The sequence below is a fragment of the Schistocerca nitens genome, chromosome 3, assembly GCF_023898315.1.
Source record: "Schistocerca nitens isolate TAMUIC-IGC-003100 chromosome 3, iqSchNite1.1, whole genome shotgun sequence".
Lineage (NCBI taxonomy): Eukaryota > Metazoa > Arthropoda > Insecta > Orthoptera > Acrididae > Schistocerca > Schistocerca nitens.
This window is the reverse complement of record NC_064616.1, coordinates 873059167-873073055: the sequence shown is the minus strand read 5'-3', so window position 1 is coordinate 873073055 and position 13889 is coordinate 873059167. Positions and strand designations below refer to the sequence as shown.

General features: G+C 38.7%; 1 protein-coding gene across 6 annotated transcripts in view; it reads left to right on the top strand.

Moving 5' to 3' along the window:
- Positions 1–2748: 2748 nt before the first annotated feature.
- The window catches only part of LOC126248911 (battenin), a 247016-nt gene continuing 235875 nt past the window's right edge, over positions 2749–13889 (top strand). For 2 of the 6 annotated variants that reach the window (XM_049950396.1, XM_049950397.1), the window contains exon 1: positions 3120–3203. Coding sequence is in view for 1 of the 6 variants with exons in the window: in XM_049950390.1 (XP_049806347.1) it covers positions 2897–2930; positions 3120–3203 (118 nt within the window). In the remaining 5 variants the exon portion in view is untranslated. Of the gene's footprint in view, positions 2931–2961; positions 2980–3119; positions 3204–13889 lie in introns of those variants that run through there. The other 4 variants (XM_049950390.1, XM_049950391.1, XM_049950394.1 and 1 more) reach the window with 4 other exon arrangements.

The following is a 13889-nucleotide window of genomic DNA, read 5'->3' as shown; positions in this document are numbered from 1 at the left end:
CCATTTCTCCTGCCACTAATATTCTCCACTGCTTCACAGACTTCATACATTCAGTCATGTAATGTATATTGACATGGATCAGTTAATTTGTGTGTTGTTTCAATAATAATCACAGAAAACGTCAATTAGTGTTCGAAACATAACATCAATCCTGATCACGAACCTACAGAGGGTCCTCGTCTAAGTGCTACTAAAACCGAGTATCCTGATTTAAATGAACAACTCCGGCATTCATGTTTTTAAAAGTGATTTTTTATCTGAAGTTAAAGGAGTATCAAAAGTTAGAGTAAAATTCGGATTCTTTGTTTATGGAATACTCCAAGTCAAATGTTAAGGTAGGACGTTTAAGTACAAAAATCTAAATATCAATCAAGAGGAAAGTGAGAACCTTAATTACTTAAAAGCTAAAACTATAAAAGTGAAATTGGGTAGGCTTTTGTTAAAGTATCCTTAGTTTATTATAAAATACAGTTTTGTAGGATTACAGAGCAAGATTGTGTAAATATTATTACCAAGAATACCTACATCACAGGTGATTAAAGTACAAGTACATATAAATCTTTAATGAACCGAGTTCTATTAGAAGTGAAGTTATGCACACTTCCAAAGATAATGCATCTTGGTATCCATCATGAATGGTTCCTTTAGAGCTTAATTAAACCCAGTATTGTATTTTATTACCTTGCAAAGTAATTTAAGTGAATGATTAGCTTTTAGAGTTAGTTTTTACTTTTCCAATAATCAAAGAACCTTGGCTAGTGAAACTATACCAGTTTATGGGCCCCAATCATATTGCCCTCCTATTAAGGAAAAAATGAACTATTAGTGTTACTAAGGAAAACTGCTATATGTAGAGGACATTAAATTGTGTATTTAAGATGTTATTCGTGTTTATTTGTGTTATTCACGTCAGTCATGATAGAAACCCCTCATGTCAAAAATTAGTTCTGCACTTCATACAGTGATGTTTCAGTATTTTGATTAAGTAATGCTATTGATTGTGGTCATCATTAGCATGAATTTGGTGCCATTTTGCTCCCCATAATTTACAGGTGTGTGTTAATGGTAACTGCTGCTACATACAGTAGAGTGCACTGTTTCAAGTTGTATCCTGTTTGTTATTCAAAGGGAAATCGCAAAATTTTAGCTACGTAGTTCTCAATGTTTTGAATCCTTCAAAGGTTTACAGGGCGACTGAAGTGAGACTAGATTATGCTGAGAAATTAGGCCACATAATCTGCAAAACTGTTATACCAATCGTGTTAAAAATACTAATAATAACAAACCGATCAACAGAAAAGTAATCCGACTCCAACAGATGTGATTAAGTGCAGATAGTGCTGCTCGGGCATACTACTGCACCCTTGCAATGCTCTGGTGGTGAATGTGAGTACTTCCTGTGTTCGCGCTTTTTCACAGAGTGGGAAGGCTAGGAGAATAATAGCACAGTATAACATAACAGTCGCGACACTCACTGTTGTAAAAGTTGTTACCGTTTGACAGATGGAGCGACACCAGCGCTCCACGCGGCGAGTAAGGTGAACATCAGACGCGTCGTGAGCATAATATTTGTTTTGCACCCATTTCCTACGTAATTTACGAAATATTTGAGTTATTTTCGTGCCTCTAAGGGTTTTAGTACTATCATAAGACATATATGTTTATAAAAATGATTCAAAAAATTAGCGCAAGTATGGACAAAAACCACGAATCGAGTGGCAAGCTACAACACATTCGTGAAGAAACACTTGTGACGTTGGATAGAATTGCAGCTTCCCTCGTTGATATCAAAAGAATATAAACACACAGATACATACGTAAGAAGCACAGACATGTACCGCTACAGGGACAAGCAACTGCCAAATTGTGGGTGAAAATGATGAAAACATTATAATGAGCTGATTACATGTTACGCAAAACCAAATATTTTATTAATTTTCAAACAATCTCTCAGTGAACAAGGTGCTAACAAATAATGTCATCAGACGAAGGAAGCAAGGAAAATTAAGTGGCTAACATCATAAATGATTGAAATACATACCAAACGTTATGCTTTTGTAAGGCACGAATAACTGCACTTAATCTAACCACTTCATCGTCAAAGCAGGTCTGTGTTGACGATTCACACGAATCTGGCACTGATATATGGAGAGCTAAACTGGCTGCTGCTGTGTCATAGGACTGTTTTACAGCTTTAGATGGCTTGTCGAATCTTTGTGGCAGTTTCCTCTTCATTGTCAGTTTAGGTGGCTTATTTGGAATGTCAAACAGTGTGAGTACTGTATTAATGAACTGCGTTCATGAACTGGTTTTGTTCGAAATTTAGCGAACAAAACCTAATATTATTATACAGGTAAACTGGGTCTTTTTTCATAAGGTCTTCTCTGCTCCTAAAACGAAACATTAATCATTAATACACATGTAGTTTACAAGTGAATCCTGGCGATACAGTTTAGTGACATGATGGTATATACCTCTCAGGATCCTTAGGAAACTTAAAAAAAGACAACTGTGGTGTCTTCTTCGTGTTGTTGCTGCAATTTATTGCGCTACAAACGCTCCCGCTTGTAAAAACCATTGTAGAAATCAAAATAAACAACCACTATTCGCTTTAACGATCGCTCCGAACTCACAGTTTAAGTTACTGGCCGCTTGAGGCGCCGCTGGCGCGGTAGGCAAGAAAATTTAGGCGAAGTGTCGCGACTGTTACGTTAGAGTTACACTGTGATAATAGCAGACCATGGTTCTGCGCATCCGAATGCTCTTTCCATAGATTTTTATACTCTATGGAGGATGCACGTATGTGACATAATCTTTGACCCATGCTGTCAAGCGACAGCTGGTTGTCAACAAATATGAATGTTTTGGTTTAGGTTAGCTGAATTGCACTTACTAAATGGTGTGTTTTCGTTGCCGAATTTCGGCAGTAGGTGAGAAACACTCGCTAGATTGACGCAAGGCGTAAAACAGTTCTCCGAGGTCTAGACATTACAATCGCCGTTTTAATAAATAATAAAAAAACAGCAAAAACCTTTTATGTTTTGTTGGCATCAGTTTTTATTTTTTATCTCAGGAGTGTTGATTTGTGATGTACATTAGAAAACTGTTTCTCATTCCAGTTCCTGTGATACCTATTTCAAGAAGACTGTTGGTAAAGTGTCGACGTGTACTTCACAGGTCCTTCCGGTCTTTTGCAGAACGAGGTGAGTTGTCAAAATAGCGAAGCTATTGAGTGAGGGTTTTGCTGTCGACCAATGACTCGCAAAAATTTTCCTGTTTACGTCGTGGGGACGAGTCGGAAAATTTTTCGTATCTATGAATAATGTTTAAGACTTGTGATTTTCATCCACCCGTCTGCCGTTGAGAAATTGGCACGACATTGTAGTACAGAATTAAAATTAACAGAAATTTCCGGGGCTGATTGGCAGAACGTAATAACAATATTAAATAGGAAAACACTTCCTAATGTTCTGCAAATTTTAGAGAACATTAGGAAGGCTTTTCCTACTTAGTATAGGACAGAAATTGTTTCACTTGTGTCCCTGCCGCCCCATCCCCTGAACAAGCCATCTTAATACACGAGTGTTTTATTAGATTCCATTACGTGAGAGAAAGCTGTCAAATAAGAACAGGAAGTTTCCATTACTGATTAGAAGCGTGTAACAGATAATACTGAGTAGTTGTTATGGTATTAGTATGATATAGGTTCACTTTTGATTTTATTTACTATTCGTGGATCTAAGTTGTTGATACAGCATTTGCCCACAAATTTCGAAAGAAGAACGTAAATTTACGCATGTTTTAAGTTGCTCAACAACATGAAGGGGAAAAAAGTATGCGTGCAAATGGATGACGAAAGGACAAACAAGACTGGTGTTTACAGATGAAATACACGGGAATGAGACGTCATAGTGAACATGCAGAATATAATTACGTGTAAGAGACAGTGGTAAAAACATGGGACTGAGCATATTTTTTTGTCTTCATATTTCCAGTGACATGTTATATGATGATTGTGTTATCTAGACTGAATCAACACCATAACATTGCGGCCACAGTAATAAAATGTTGAACTAGGAAAAATCGAATGTGTTAGTAAACTTTTATTGTGTGTACAACACAAGAATAAATGTTACTGTCACCCACTAACAAATATATTGGAAGCCGGTTTGTATGTAACAGTTTTACACGGTAGACATTTTCTTTGTTTATGTTTAACTTGATGCTGATGATCTATGTATTCATTAACACCAAAGACGTTGTTGGCTGTCAACACATTTCTTGACTCATTTCTTAAGTGACACTGATCTGATGATTTATTTTTCGAACAAAACAGTGACTCAATGACTGGGTTGATTTTAAGAGAAAGGGATGTCATATCTTTTCTCTGTGAAAACATCCTTTCATCTTGTCTCGTAATTATGAACATTATATTTAATATTGAAAAAACCATGTGCAACTTTAGGAAATGTGTGGATTCATTAAAAAAACTCCATTCATAAGTGCCTTAGGTTGCCCTTTTTATGGCTGTTACTTCATGTAGTTGGAATTCAAAAGTATCTTCGATACTTCCACGCTTGTTGTGTAACTGAATTAGACACACTTGCCTAGTAGGCTAGAACGTAGCACTAATGATGACAGTGACATGTCGTGCCATGGACTCCACAAGACACCAAACGTATTACGGCTCCATCTTAGTTCATGGCCACTCAAGAAGTCTCCCACAGTTCGGTCATAGTTGGTCTAAGGCACCCACGTCTCACTTGATGATGTCTGATGTGCTCAACAGTATTGAAGTCAGGTAGCCTGGGAGACCGCACAAGGATCATCATGTATGCAGGAAATTCCTAAAAAAATTCTGATAATTGGTGTGTGATGGGATTGTGCATTGTATCGATGAATGTATGGGTTACTTCAATTGTGCCAGAGGTTGAACAAACAGATGCACATTGATATAGTAGATTTTTGTCTTGTTTGTTTGTGAGGAAGTTTGTAGATGTTTCATTGGCCACATGTAAACCCTTATAAACAAGAACAACTGAACCATCAGCATTAATCCCATACTGTTAGCATGCAGTATGCACCACCTTGTGTTTTTCAGCATACTTATAGCCTGCCATCATTGTGTAAAAATGTATACCATGACTTGTCAATCTAGGCGACCTTCTTGATGCGTTATTGGTGGTGTTCCTGCACCAACACTAATCTCTATGCTTTGTGATACATGCTGAGCATAAGTACATGAGTGAAATATGATATGTTGATGTCTCTACCCTGTAACAAGATGGTGGCTCTGCATATTATAACTGCTCAGTGGTTGTTGTTTTCGTAAGCCAGCATTGCGTGTTAGTAAGTGACTTGCTACACTGTGTCCTCTCTGTCCACTATCACAAAACACTTTAGTTTCAGTGACATATGTAATTAACATGTTACATCCCCAAAGTAGATACAGGCTGCCAGGTAGATGCTATTTTTCTTGACTTCCGGAAGGCGTTCGATACAGTTCCGCACTGTCGCCTGATAAACAAAGTAAGAGTCTACGGAATATCAGACCAGCTGTGTGGCTGGATTGAAGAGTTTTTAGCAACCAGAACACAGCATGTTGTTATCAATGGAGAGATGTCTACAGACGTTAAAGTAACCTCTGGCGTGCCACAAGGGAGTGTTATGGGACCATTGCTTTTCACAATATATATAAATGACCTAGTAGATAATGTCGGAAGTTCCATGCGGCTTTTCGCGGATGATGCTGTAGTATACAGAGAAGTTGCAGCATTAGAAAATTGTAGCGAAATGTAGGAAGATCTGCAGCGGATAGGCACTTGGTGCAGGGAGTGGCAACTGTCCCTTAACATAGACAAATGTAATGTATTGCGAATACATAGAAAGAAGGATCCTTTATTTTATGATTATATGATAGCGGAACAAACACTGGTAGCAGTTACTTCTGTAAAATATCTGGGAGTATGCGTGCGGAACGATTTGAAGTGGAATGATCATATAAAATTAATTGTTGGTAAGATGGGTATCAGGTTGAGATTCATTGGGAGAGTGCTTAGAAAATGTAGTCCATCAACAAAGGAGGTGGCTTACAAAACACTCGTTCGACCTATACTTGAGTATTGCTCATCAGTGTGGGATCCGTACCAGATCGGGTTGACGGAGGAGGTAGAGAAGATCCAAAGAAGAGTGGCACGTTTCGTCACAGGGTTATTTGGTAACCGTGATAGCGTTATGGAGATGTTTAATAAACTCAAGTGGCAGACTCTGCAAGAGAGGCGCTCTGCATCGCGGTGTAGCTTGCTCGCCAGGTTTCGAGAGGGTGCGTTTCTGGATGAGGTATCGAATATATTACTTCCCCTACTTATACCTCCCGAGGAGATCACGAATGTAAAATTAGAGAGATTAGAGTGTGCACGGAGGCTTTCAGACAGTCGTTCTTCCCGCGAACCATACTCGACTGGAACAGGAAAGGGAGGTAATGACAGTGGCACGTAAAGTGCCCTCCGCCACACACCGTTGGGTGGCTTGCGGAGTATAAATGTAGATGTAGATGTAGAATGAAGTAGCAGCTGTCCTTAATTCAGTGCTTCTCGTGTGCAATTTTTTTAACTTATTTTTAAAAAGCAAAAAAATTTACATGAATTTTTAATTTGGTATTTCTACACCATTTCCTTAAATTCTAAATGATTGTGAATCCATAAACCTGATAATTTTTTATAACAGGCATGTTGAAGCTTTACGGCTCTCAAATTTGTGCACTATGTTAGAATCTGAATCTGTGGTTGATGAGTGACATATTATCTATAAATATAAACAACACTAAGGGGGCTACTACAGAATGTTTGACACTCCACAATGAACTTTTTTGAATGCTGAGTTATACATTCTGTTATGATATACTTCACTGGTACTTTTTACACATGTGGGACTTCAGCCAGTCATAGGCCATTCACCAAACACTGTAACAAAATAACTTGGTGAGAAGCAGATCTCATGAATGATGTCATTAAAAAATCATTTGACTATTGATGAAACAGCAGACAAGAGAGTTCATTATTAACTGAAACACTGACCGCTAGGTTTAGAGAATAATATACAATTAGCCACTGCCACAGCCTTTACGCTACCATACCAAGTGATGTGGCACAGTGGTTAGCACACTGAACTCTCATTTGGGGGGACAATGCCTCAAACCCACATCTGGCCATCCATATCTAGATTTTCCATGATTACTCCAAATCGCTCCAGGAAAATGCTGGGATGGTTCCTTTGAAAGGTCACAGCCAATTTCGTTTTCCATCCTTGATAAATCCGAGCTTGTGGTCTGCCTTGAATGACCTCAATTACGATGGGACGTTAAACCCAGCTTCCTTCCTTCGGTCTTTTTTCCATTCCATGGATTGGTAGAAGTGTTGAAGGCAGCTAACCATGCATGTGGGGTCCCAACACAGTTGTCCATTTGCAACATAATTCAGGCAACTGATCTGGGTCCTCTAATCTAGAGCCAAGTGGAGGATAAAAACTAGAGGCTGTGTTGCTTTTGTGGTGGTATTGGCTTTATATTACTAGAAGTGATTGAAGCGTTCGATACACCTGCTGGCATTGTCCAATTATGTTACAAAAATTTCCAAAAAAGCGTCTCCAACCAAATTAAAAGATCATCACCATGGCATCACAAACTCATGTGACCAAATTACAGGATGGCAACCATAACATTGGAAACATATATACAATGTTGCAAAAGAACGTACATATTGCCAGTTACAAAATCATTCTCTTTACTAATAAGGAATCATAAAAAATAAGGGGCAACCTAAAAAAATATGTTTATTTTTTTTTTTTTGGGGGGGGGGGGGGGAGACCAAACTTAATTAGCCAATCGCAACAACCAATGATCATGAAAATATAATATCAAATCTGTGCCAAAAACACATTCTAAAAATTATCATGAAATGTTAATACCATCATAGCCTCCTTAGTGTTGTTTATATTTATACAGGGTGTTACAAAAAGGTACGGCCAAACTTTCAGGAAACATTCCTCACACGCAAATAAAGAAAAGATGTTGTGTGGACATGTGTCCGGAATCGCTTAATTTCCATGTTAGAGCTCATTTTAGTTTTGTCAGTATGTACTGTACTTCCTCGATTCACTGCCAGTTGGTCCAATTGAAGGAAGGTGCTTGTGTTGACATGCTACTCATTGCTCTACAGTACTAGCATCAAGCACATCAGTGCGTAGCATCAACAGGTTAGTGTTCATCACGAACGTGGTTTTGCAGTCAGTGCAATGTTTAGAAATGCGGGGTTGGCAGATGCCCATTTGATGTATGGATTAGCACGGGGCAATAGCCGTGGCGCGGTACGTTTGTATCGAGACAGATTTCCAGAACGAAGGTGTCCCGACAGGAAGACGTTCGAAGCAATTGATTGGCATCTTAGGGAACACGGAACATTCCAGCCTATGACTCGCGACTGGGGAAGACCTAGAACGATGAGGACACCTGCAATTGAAGAGTCAATTCTTCGTGCAGTTGACGATAACCCTAATGGCAGCGTCAGAGAAGTTGCTGCTGTACAAGGTAACATTGACCACGTCACTGTATGGAGAGTGCTACGGGAGAACCAGTTGTTTCCGTACCATGTACAGCGTGTGCAGGCACTATCAGCAGCTGATTGGCCTCCACGGGTACACTTCTGTGAATGGTTCATCCAACAATGTGTCAATCCTCATTTCAGTGCAAATGTTCTCTTTATGGATGAGGCTTCATTCCAACGTGTTCAAATTGTAAATTTTCACAATCAACATGTGTGGGCTGATGAGAATCTGCACGCAATTGTGCAATCACGTCATCAACACAGATTTTCTGTGAACGTTTGGGCAGGCATTGTTGGTGATGTCTTGATTGGGCCCCATGTTCTTCCACCTACGCTCAATGGAGCACGTTATCATGATTTCATACGGGATACTCTACCTGTGCTGCTAGAACATGTGCCTTTACAAATACGACACAACATGTGGTTCATGCACGATGGAGCTCCAGCACATTTTAGTCGAAGTGTTCGTACGCTTCTCAACAACAGATTCGGTGACCGATGGATTGGTAGAGGCGGACCAATTCCATGTCCTCCATGCTCTCCTGACCTCAACCCTCTTGACTTTCATTTATGGGGGCATTTGAAAGCTCTTGTCTACGCAACCCCGGTACCAAATGTAGAGACTCTTCGTGCTCATTTTGTGGACGGCTGTGATACAATACACTATTCTCCAGGGTTGCATCAGCGCATCAGGGATTCCATGCGACGGAGGGTGGATGCATGTATCCTCGCTAACGGAGGACATTTTGAACATTTCCTGTAACAAAGTGTTTGAAGTCATGCTGGTACGTTCTGTTGCTGTTTCCATTCCATGATTAATGTGATTTGAAGAGAAGTAATAAAATGAGCTCTAACATGGAAAGTAAGAATTTCCAGACACATGTCCACATAACATATTTTCCTTTTTTGTGTGTGAGGAAAGTTTCCTGAAAGTTTGTCCGTACCTTTTTGTAACACCCTGTAGATAATATGACTCTTATCAGCTACATATTCAGATTCTAACATAATGCTCAAATTTGTAAACCATAAGCTTCAGCATGCCTGTTATAAAAAATTATCAGCATGCATAGCTGTTTCAAAAGAAAAAAACTGAGAAAATCATGCACATGAAAGTGATAAAGAATGGTGAACTTGATTCTGATCACTACCTCTCCTAATTTAACATTAAACTTCTAAATGGCAAAATACAAATAAAGTAAAAGGAACTTACTACAACAAAACAGTCCATTCAACAATAACAAGATGAAATTAAAATAACAAAACATGGCAGTTGGCAAGAATTAGATAGATAAAGTAATAATGCTGCACAGAGAACATTTGTATCAAACAAAATAAAAATAAAATGAGGTAGAATGAAGTATGTAAAGAAGTTTTAATAGAGGGGTCAAAAAAATGGAAAAAGTGGGAATGTCAAGGAAAATGGAACACTATGATTAATTTAAACAGCAAATGAAGGAAACAGCAAAGGCAATAAGAAGAACTAAGAGAGATGTTGAAACATCAAACTTTCAAGGACTGAGCGAAACTTTTTGAAAAATAATACCTATGTTTTTGTCAGACCCTTAAGGGTAGACTGAAAGGATACCAAACCACAAGTGTCTGTTTCACAAATGAAAAAGCGAAACTAAGTGTGCTAAGTGACACTAGAGGCGATGCAAAGGGCAACACCACTGGGCAGTGGATGACTGGAAACAAGTGATTTGGAGTGATGAGTCAGGCTATACCACGGCAATCTGAGGGGAGGGTTTGGGTTTGTCAAATACTTGGGGAATGTTACCTGTCGTGATGCGTAGTGCCAACAGTGAAGTAGGGAAGAGGTGGTGTTACATTAGGGGGTGTTTAAAATGGTGAATGTGAACACATTTTACAGCATTGTGTACTGCTACAGCTGAGGAGCAGTTTGGAAACAGTGATAGTATCAGCATGCAAATGATTACTCACATAAAGCAGCATCTGTAAAGCAATGCTTTGGGAATAATAAAATCCTGAAATGGACTTTCCTGCCCACAGTTCTGATCTGAACACAATGTAATATCTTTGGGGTGAGTTAGAATGTTGACTTCACCCTAGATCCTAACGTCCAACATCACTACCTTCTCTTCTTTTGGATGCTGAGGAAGGATAGGCATTCATTCCTGCACAGACATTCAGACACCTCATTGAAATTGTCAGCAGCATAGTTCGAGCTGTTATAGAGGCAAATGGTGGATGGATCCCATATTAATGTGCACTAATAGGTGTCTGAATACTTTTGATCAGGTGGTGTGTATATGAACATTAAATGTACTTGCCACGAAAAGAGGCTGCTATATTTGCTATATTTGCAACTGCTGCCAACATCTGAACGAAAGTAGTAGTATGTTACTTCAATACAACTCCCCCTCCCCCTCTCTCTCTCTCTCTCTCTCTCTCTCTCTCTCTCTCTCTCTCTCTCTCTCTCTCTCTCTCATGGCATAAAATTGATGGGAAGATGAAGTTTATCCTCTCCCCTGTTTTTTCTCCATGGAACAACAAGATTCGAGCTCCCCATAGTGCCTCTTTCATTTATACAAGAGCAAATGTGTGAGGAATGTCATTCATGTGCTGTATACCATACGGAGAGGTTTAGGTTTGTTCTAAACAAATTAGGTTAGGAGTTATTGTTATCAACAGTTTTTTTGTCTCTGTAATTCAGTTGTACTGTGTAGTGAGAGGGTCAGGTTCTTTTTGTAAATAACAACAATGATATAACAAATTAACTTACGGATAATTAGTAACAATTTTGTTTTTGTTAACAATAATTGTTGTTGTTTATTAACATTTTTCTTTTCTTTTATGTTTTTATTTTGTTTGTTAACAATAATTGTTGTTGTTTATTAACATTTTTCTTTTCTTTTATGTTTTTATTTACAAAGCTATTTTACAATATACATGTTTTATAACATAAATTTTTCCTTGTAACCCAACAGTAAACCAATACTATCAGTTACATTTGAATTGGTAGTCCGAAGAAGGGAATGGATCCAAAATCTCCTTGTAAGGGGAAGTACAAGAAACTTCTTCCTTTTCTTATTTTTAATTTTATGTTAGTGGAACATTTATATGATATTCTTTACATTAACCTCCTATCTCAGTACCTTGAAAAGATAAATTGGATTGTCCTGAGGAATACATCACAGTATTAAAAACTGTGGATTTGTTACCATCTTCAAACTGATTATTAATTAGGCATTAAAAAATTCTTGTCACATCATAAATATTTATATTTTCACAAAACTTTCGTAATAGAACATATATAGAAGTTTATATACTACTCACAGGTTTTCAAAGAATTATCTATGAAATTAACCCTGACAATCATTACTGTCATTCACTTTTATCATCGTCTACAATAGCTGTTGTTGGTTTCAGCAATATCTCATAAAATGGTCTGTACTCATGTGGAATTATGTAACTGTCTTCATACTCCCTTGATCTTCTTGTCTTGTGGTGCAATTTTTGTTGTCTTGTACTTCAATTTGTCCATTGTACGCCACTTGTGTTGGAATGTGGGACACTCTTGTTCTTTTGCAGCAAGAAAATGTTCTTCACCATACCATCAGTGAAGTCAGAGGCAGTTAAATAACCTTTGGGTAAGAAATATTCTAACTGCCTGTATTTTAAAATCGAAAATGAGGAGCTTACCAGAGACTTGTTTATTGTTGGTGTTGCCAAACTAATACACTTTCAAACCATCTAGAATAGTTACTATATGAATAACTGTTATTCATTTACCTTTAATGAGCAATATCTAAATTCAGACATCAGGCATTAAATACAAAACAATACTCTGATGCAACTGAACAGCAGATGTGAACACCCGCTTTTAGAGCAAGCACAGCATTGTGGGTGGACAAACTCAGAACTGGCATATGTTCTCTTCTTTGAACTAATGAATATTTCCTAGTCTGATTAAACCAGGATGTGAGTGGTTTTCAGTCTCTTTTTACAGCTCACAATGTACATCTACAGGATGGGGCAAATAAAAGTGGTCCAGAGAACAGAGTTACTTGGTACAAAGAAACACAGCAGATGAAAGGGACTACAATACTAACCTGACTATAGCAGATGTTGAAAGTGAACATCATTCATCTCTGAGTGCTTTTAGACCCTGGTCAGCAAGTTGCTGAAGGCTGATTGAAGTTGGACTGCTGGAATTGCTGCAACAATCTCATCCAAAATGCTCTGCTGCAGTTCTTGAAAAAACATCACACAAAGTAGTCGCACACTGACAGATCAGAAGACCTGGCCGGCCAGCTAAGGCTGTGACCAGACTGACCTCTGCTAACAACTATGTCAGGTGTGAAGACTGGTAAATGTTTTCCATTCTGCTGGAAGTAAATGTAGGTCTTCCCGTCCTCTGTTAATGCTGCCACAAATGGTTTCAAACTGTTGGCAATGTAATGTGTCGAAGTGAGCATCTGATGAAAGAAAATGGGATGAATAATGCTGTGTGCAGACACTGGCCACCAAACCCCAACTTAATGATCATGCAATTTTGTTTTGTGGAAGTTATACAGATTCTCTACTGCCCAGAACCTGTGATTCTGAGAGACGATGTAACCACTCAGGTGAAACCACTCTTCATCAGACATAAAGAATAGATCCACGTCCAAGCCATTCATTGTTGTCTCAGTGAATAGCCACTCAAAAAACTGGAGACACTGAGAAGCATTTACATTTTTTTTAATGCATGAACAACAGACAATAGATAGAGATGCACATGCAGGTCCAGGTGGAGTAGTCGTCCACACGATCGATGTGATATGCCGGTCTCTTGTGACAGGCATCAGGTTGATTTGGTAGGACTCAAAAGCATTTTCTGGTGAACTGAAGCCACATTTTCTTATGCATGGGCATGTTTCTGAATGTTCTTTCACTTCTTTGAAAGAGATATTGTCTCTCACTATTTTCGGACTAAGCGTTGCGTGGCACTCGTTGCTGGCACTGTGACACCATTAAACTTCTCAGGAAGCTACTGACCATACAGTTTTCACGACTTTCTTGTGATGTAACTTTCCACCACAAACACGCACTGCTCCACTGTGAGTACCATTGCCCCATTTGCATTGCTCCACTCACACTGATACAGCCAGCACTACGCTTTGAACCGGTGTTGATCACGTGGTGGGCATATATGTCATGTGTGCGTCACAGGGTGTGTATACATTAACGTAAAATCGTATCCACTCATCTGGGCCACTTTTGTTTGCCCACGTATGCGCTAACACTAGTTTGACAACAAAAAACAATTTTTTTTTTCGATTGTTC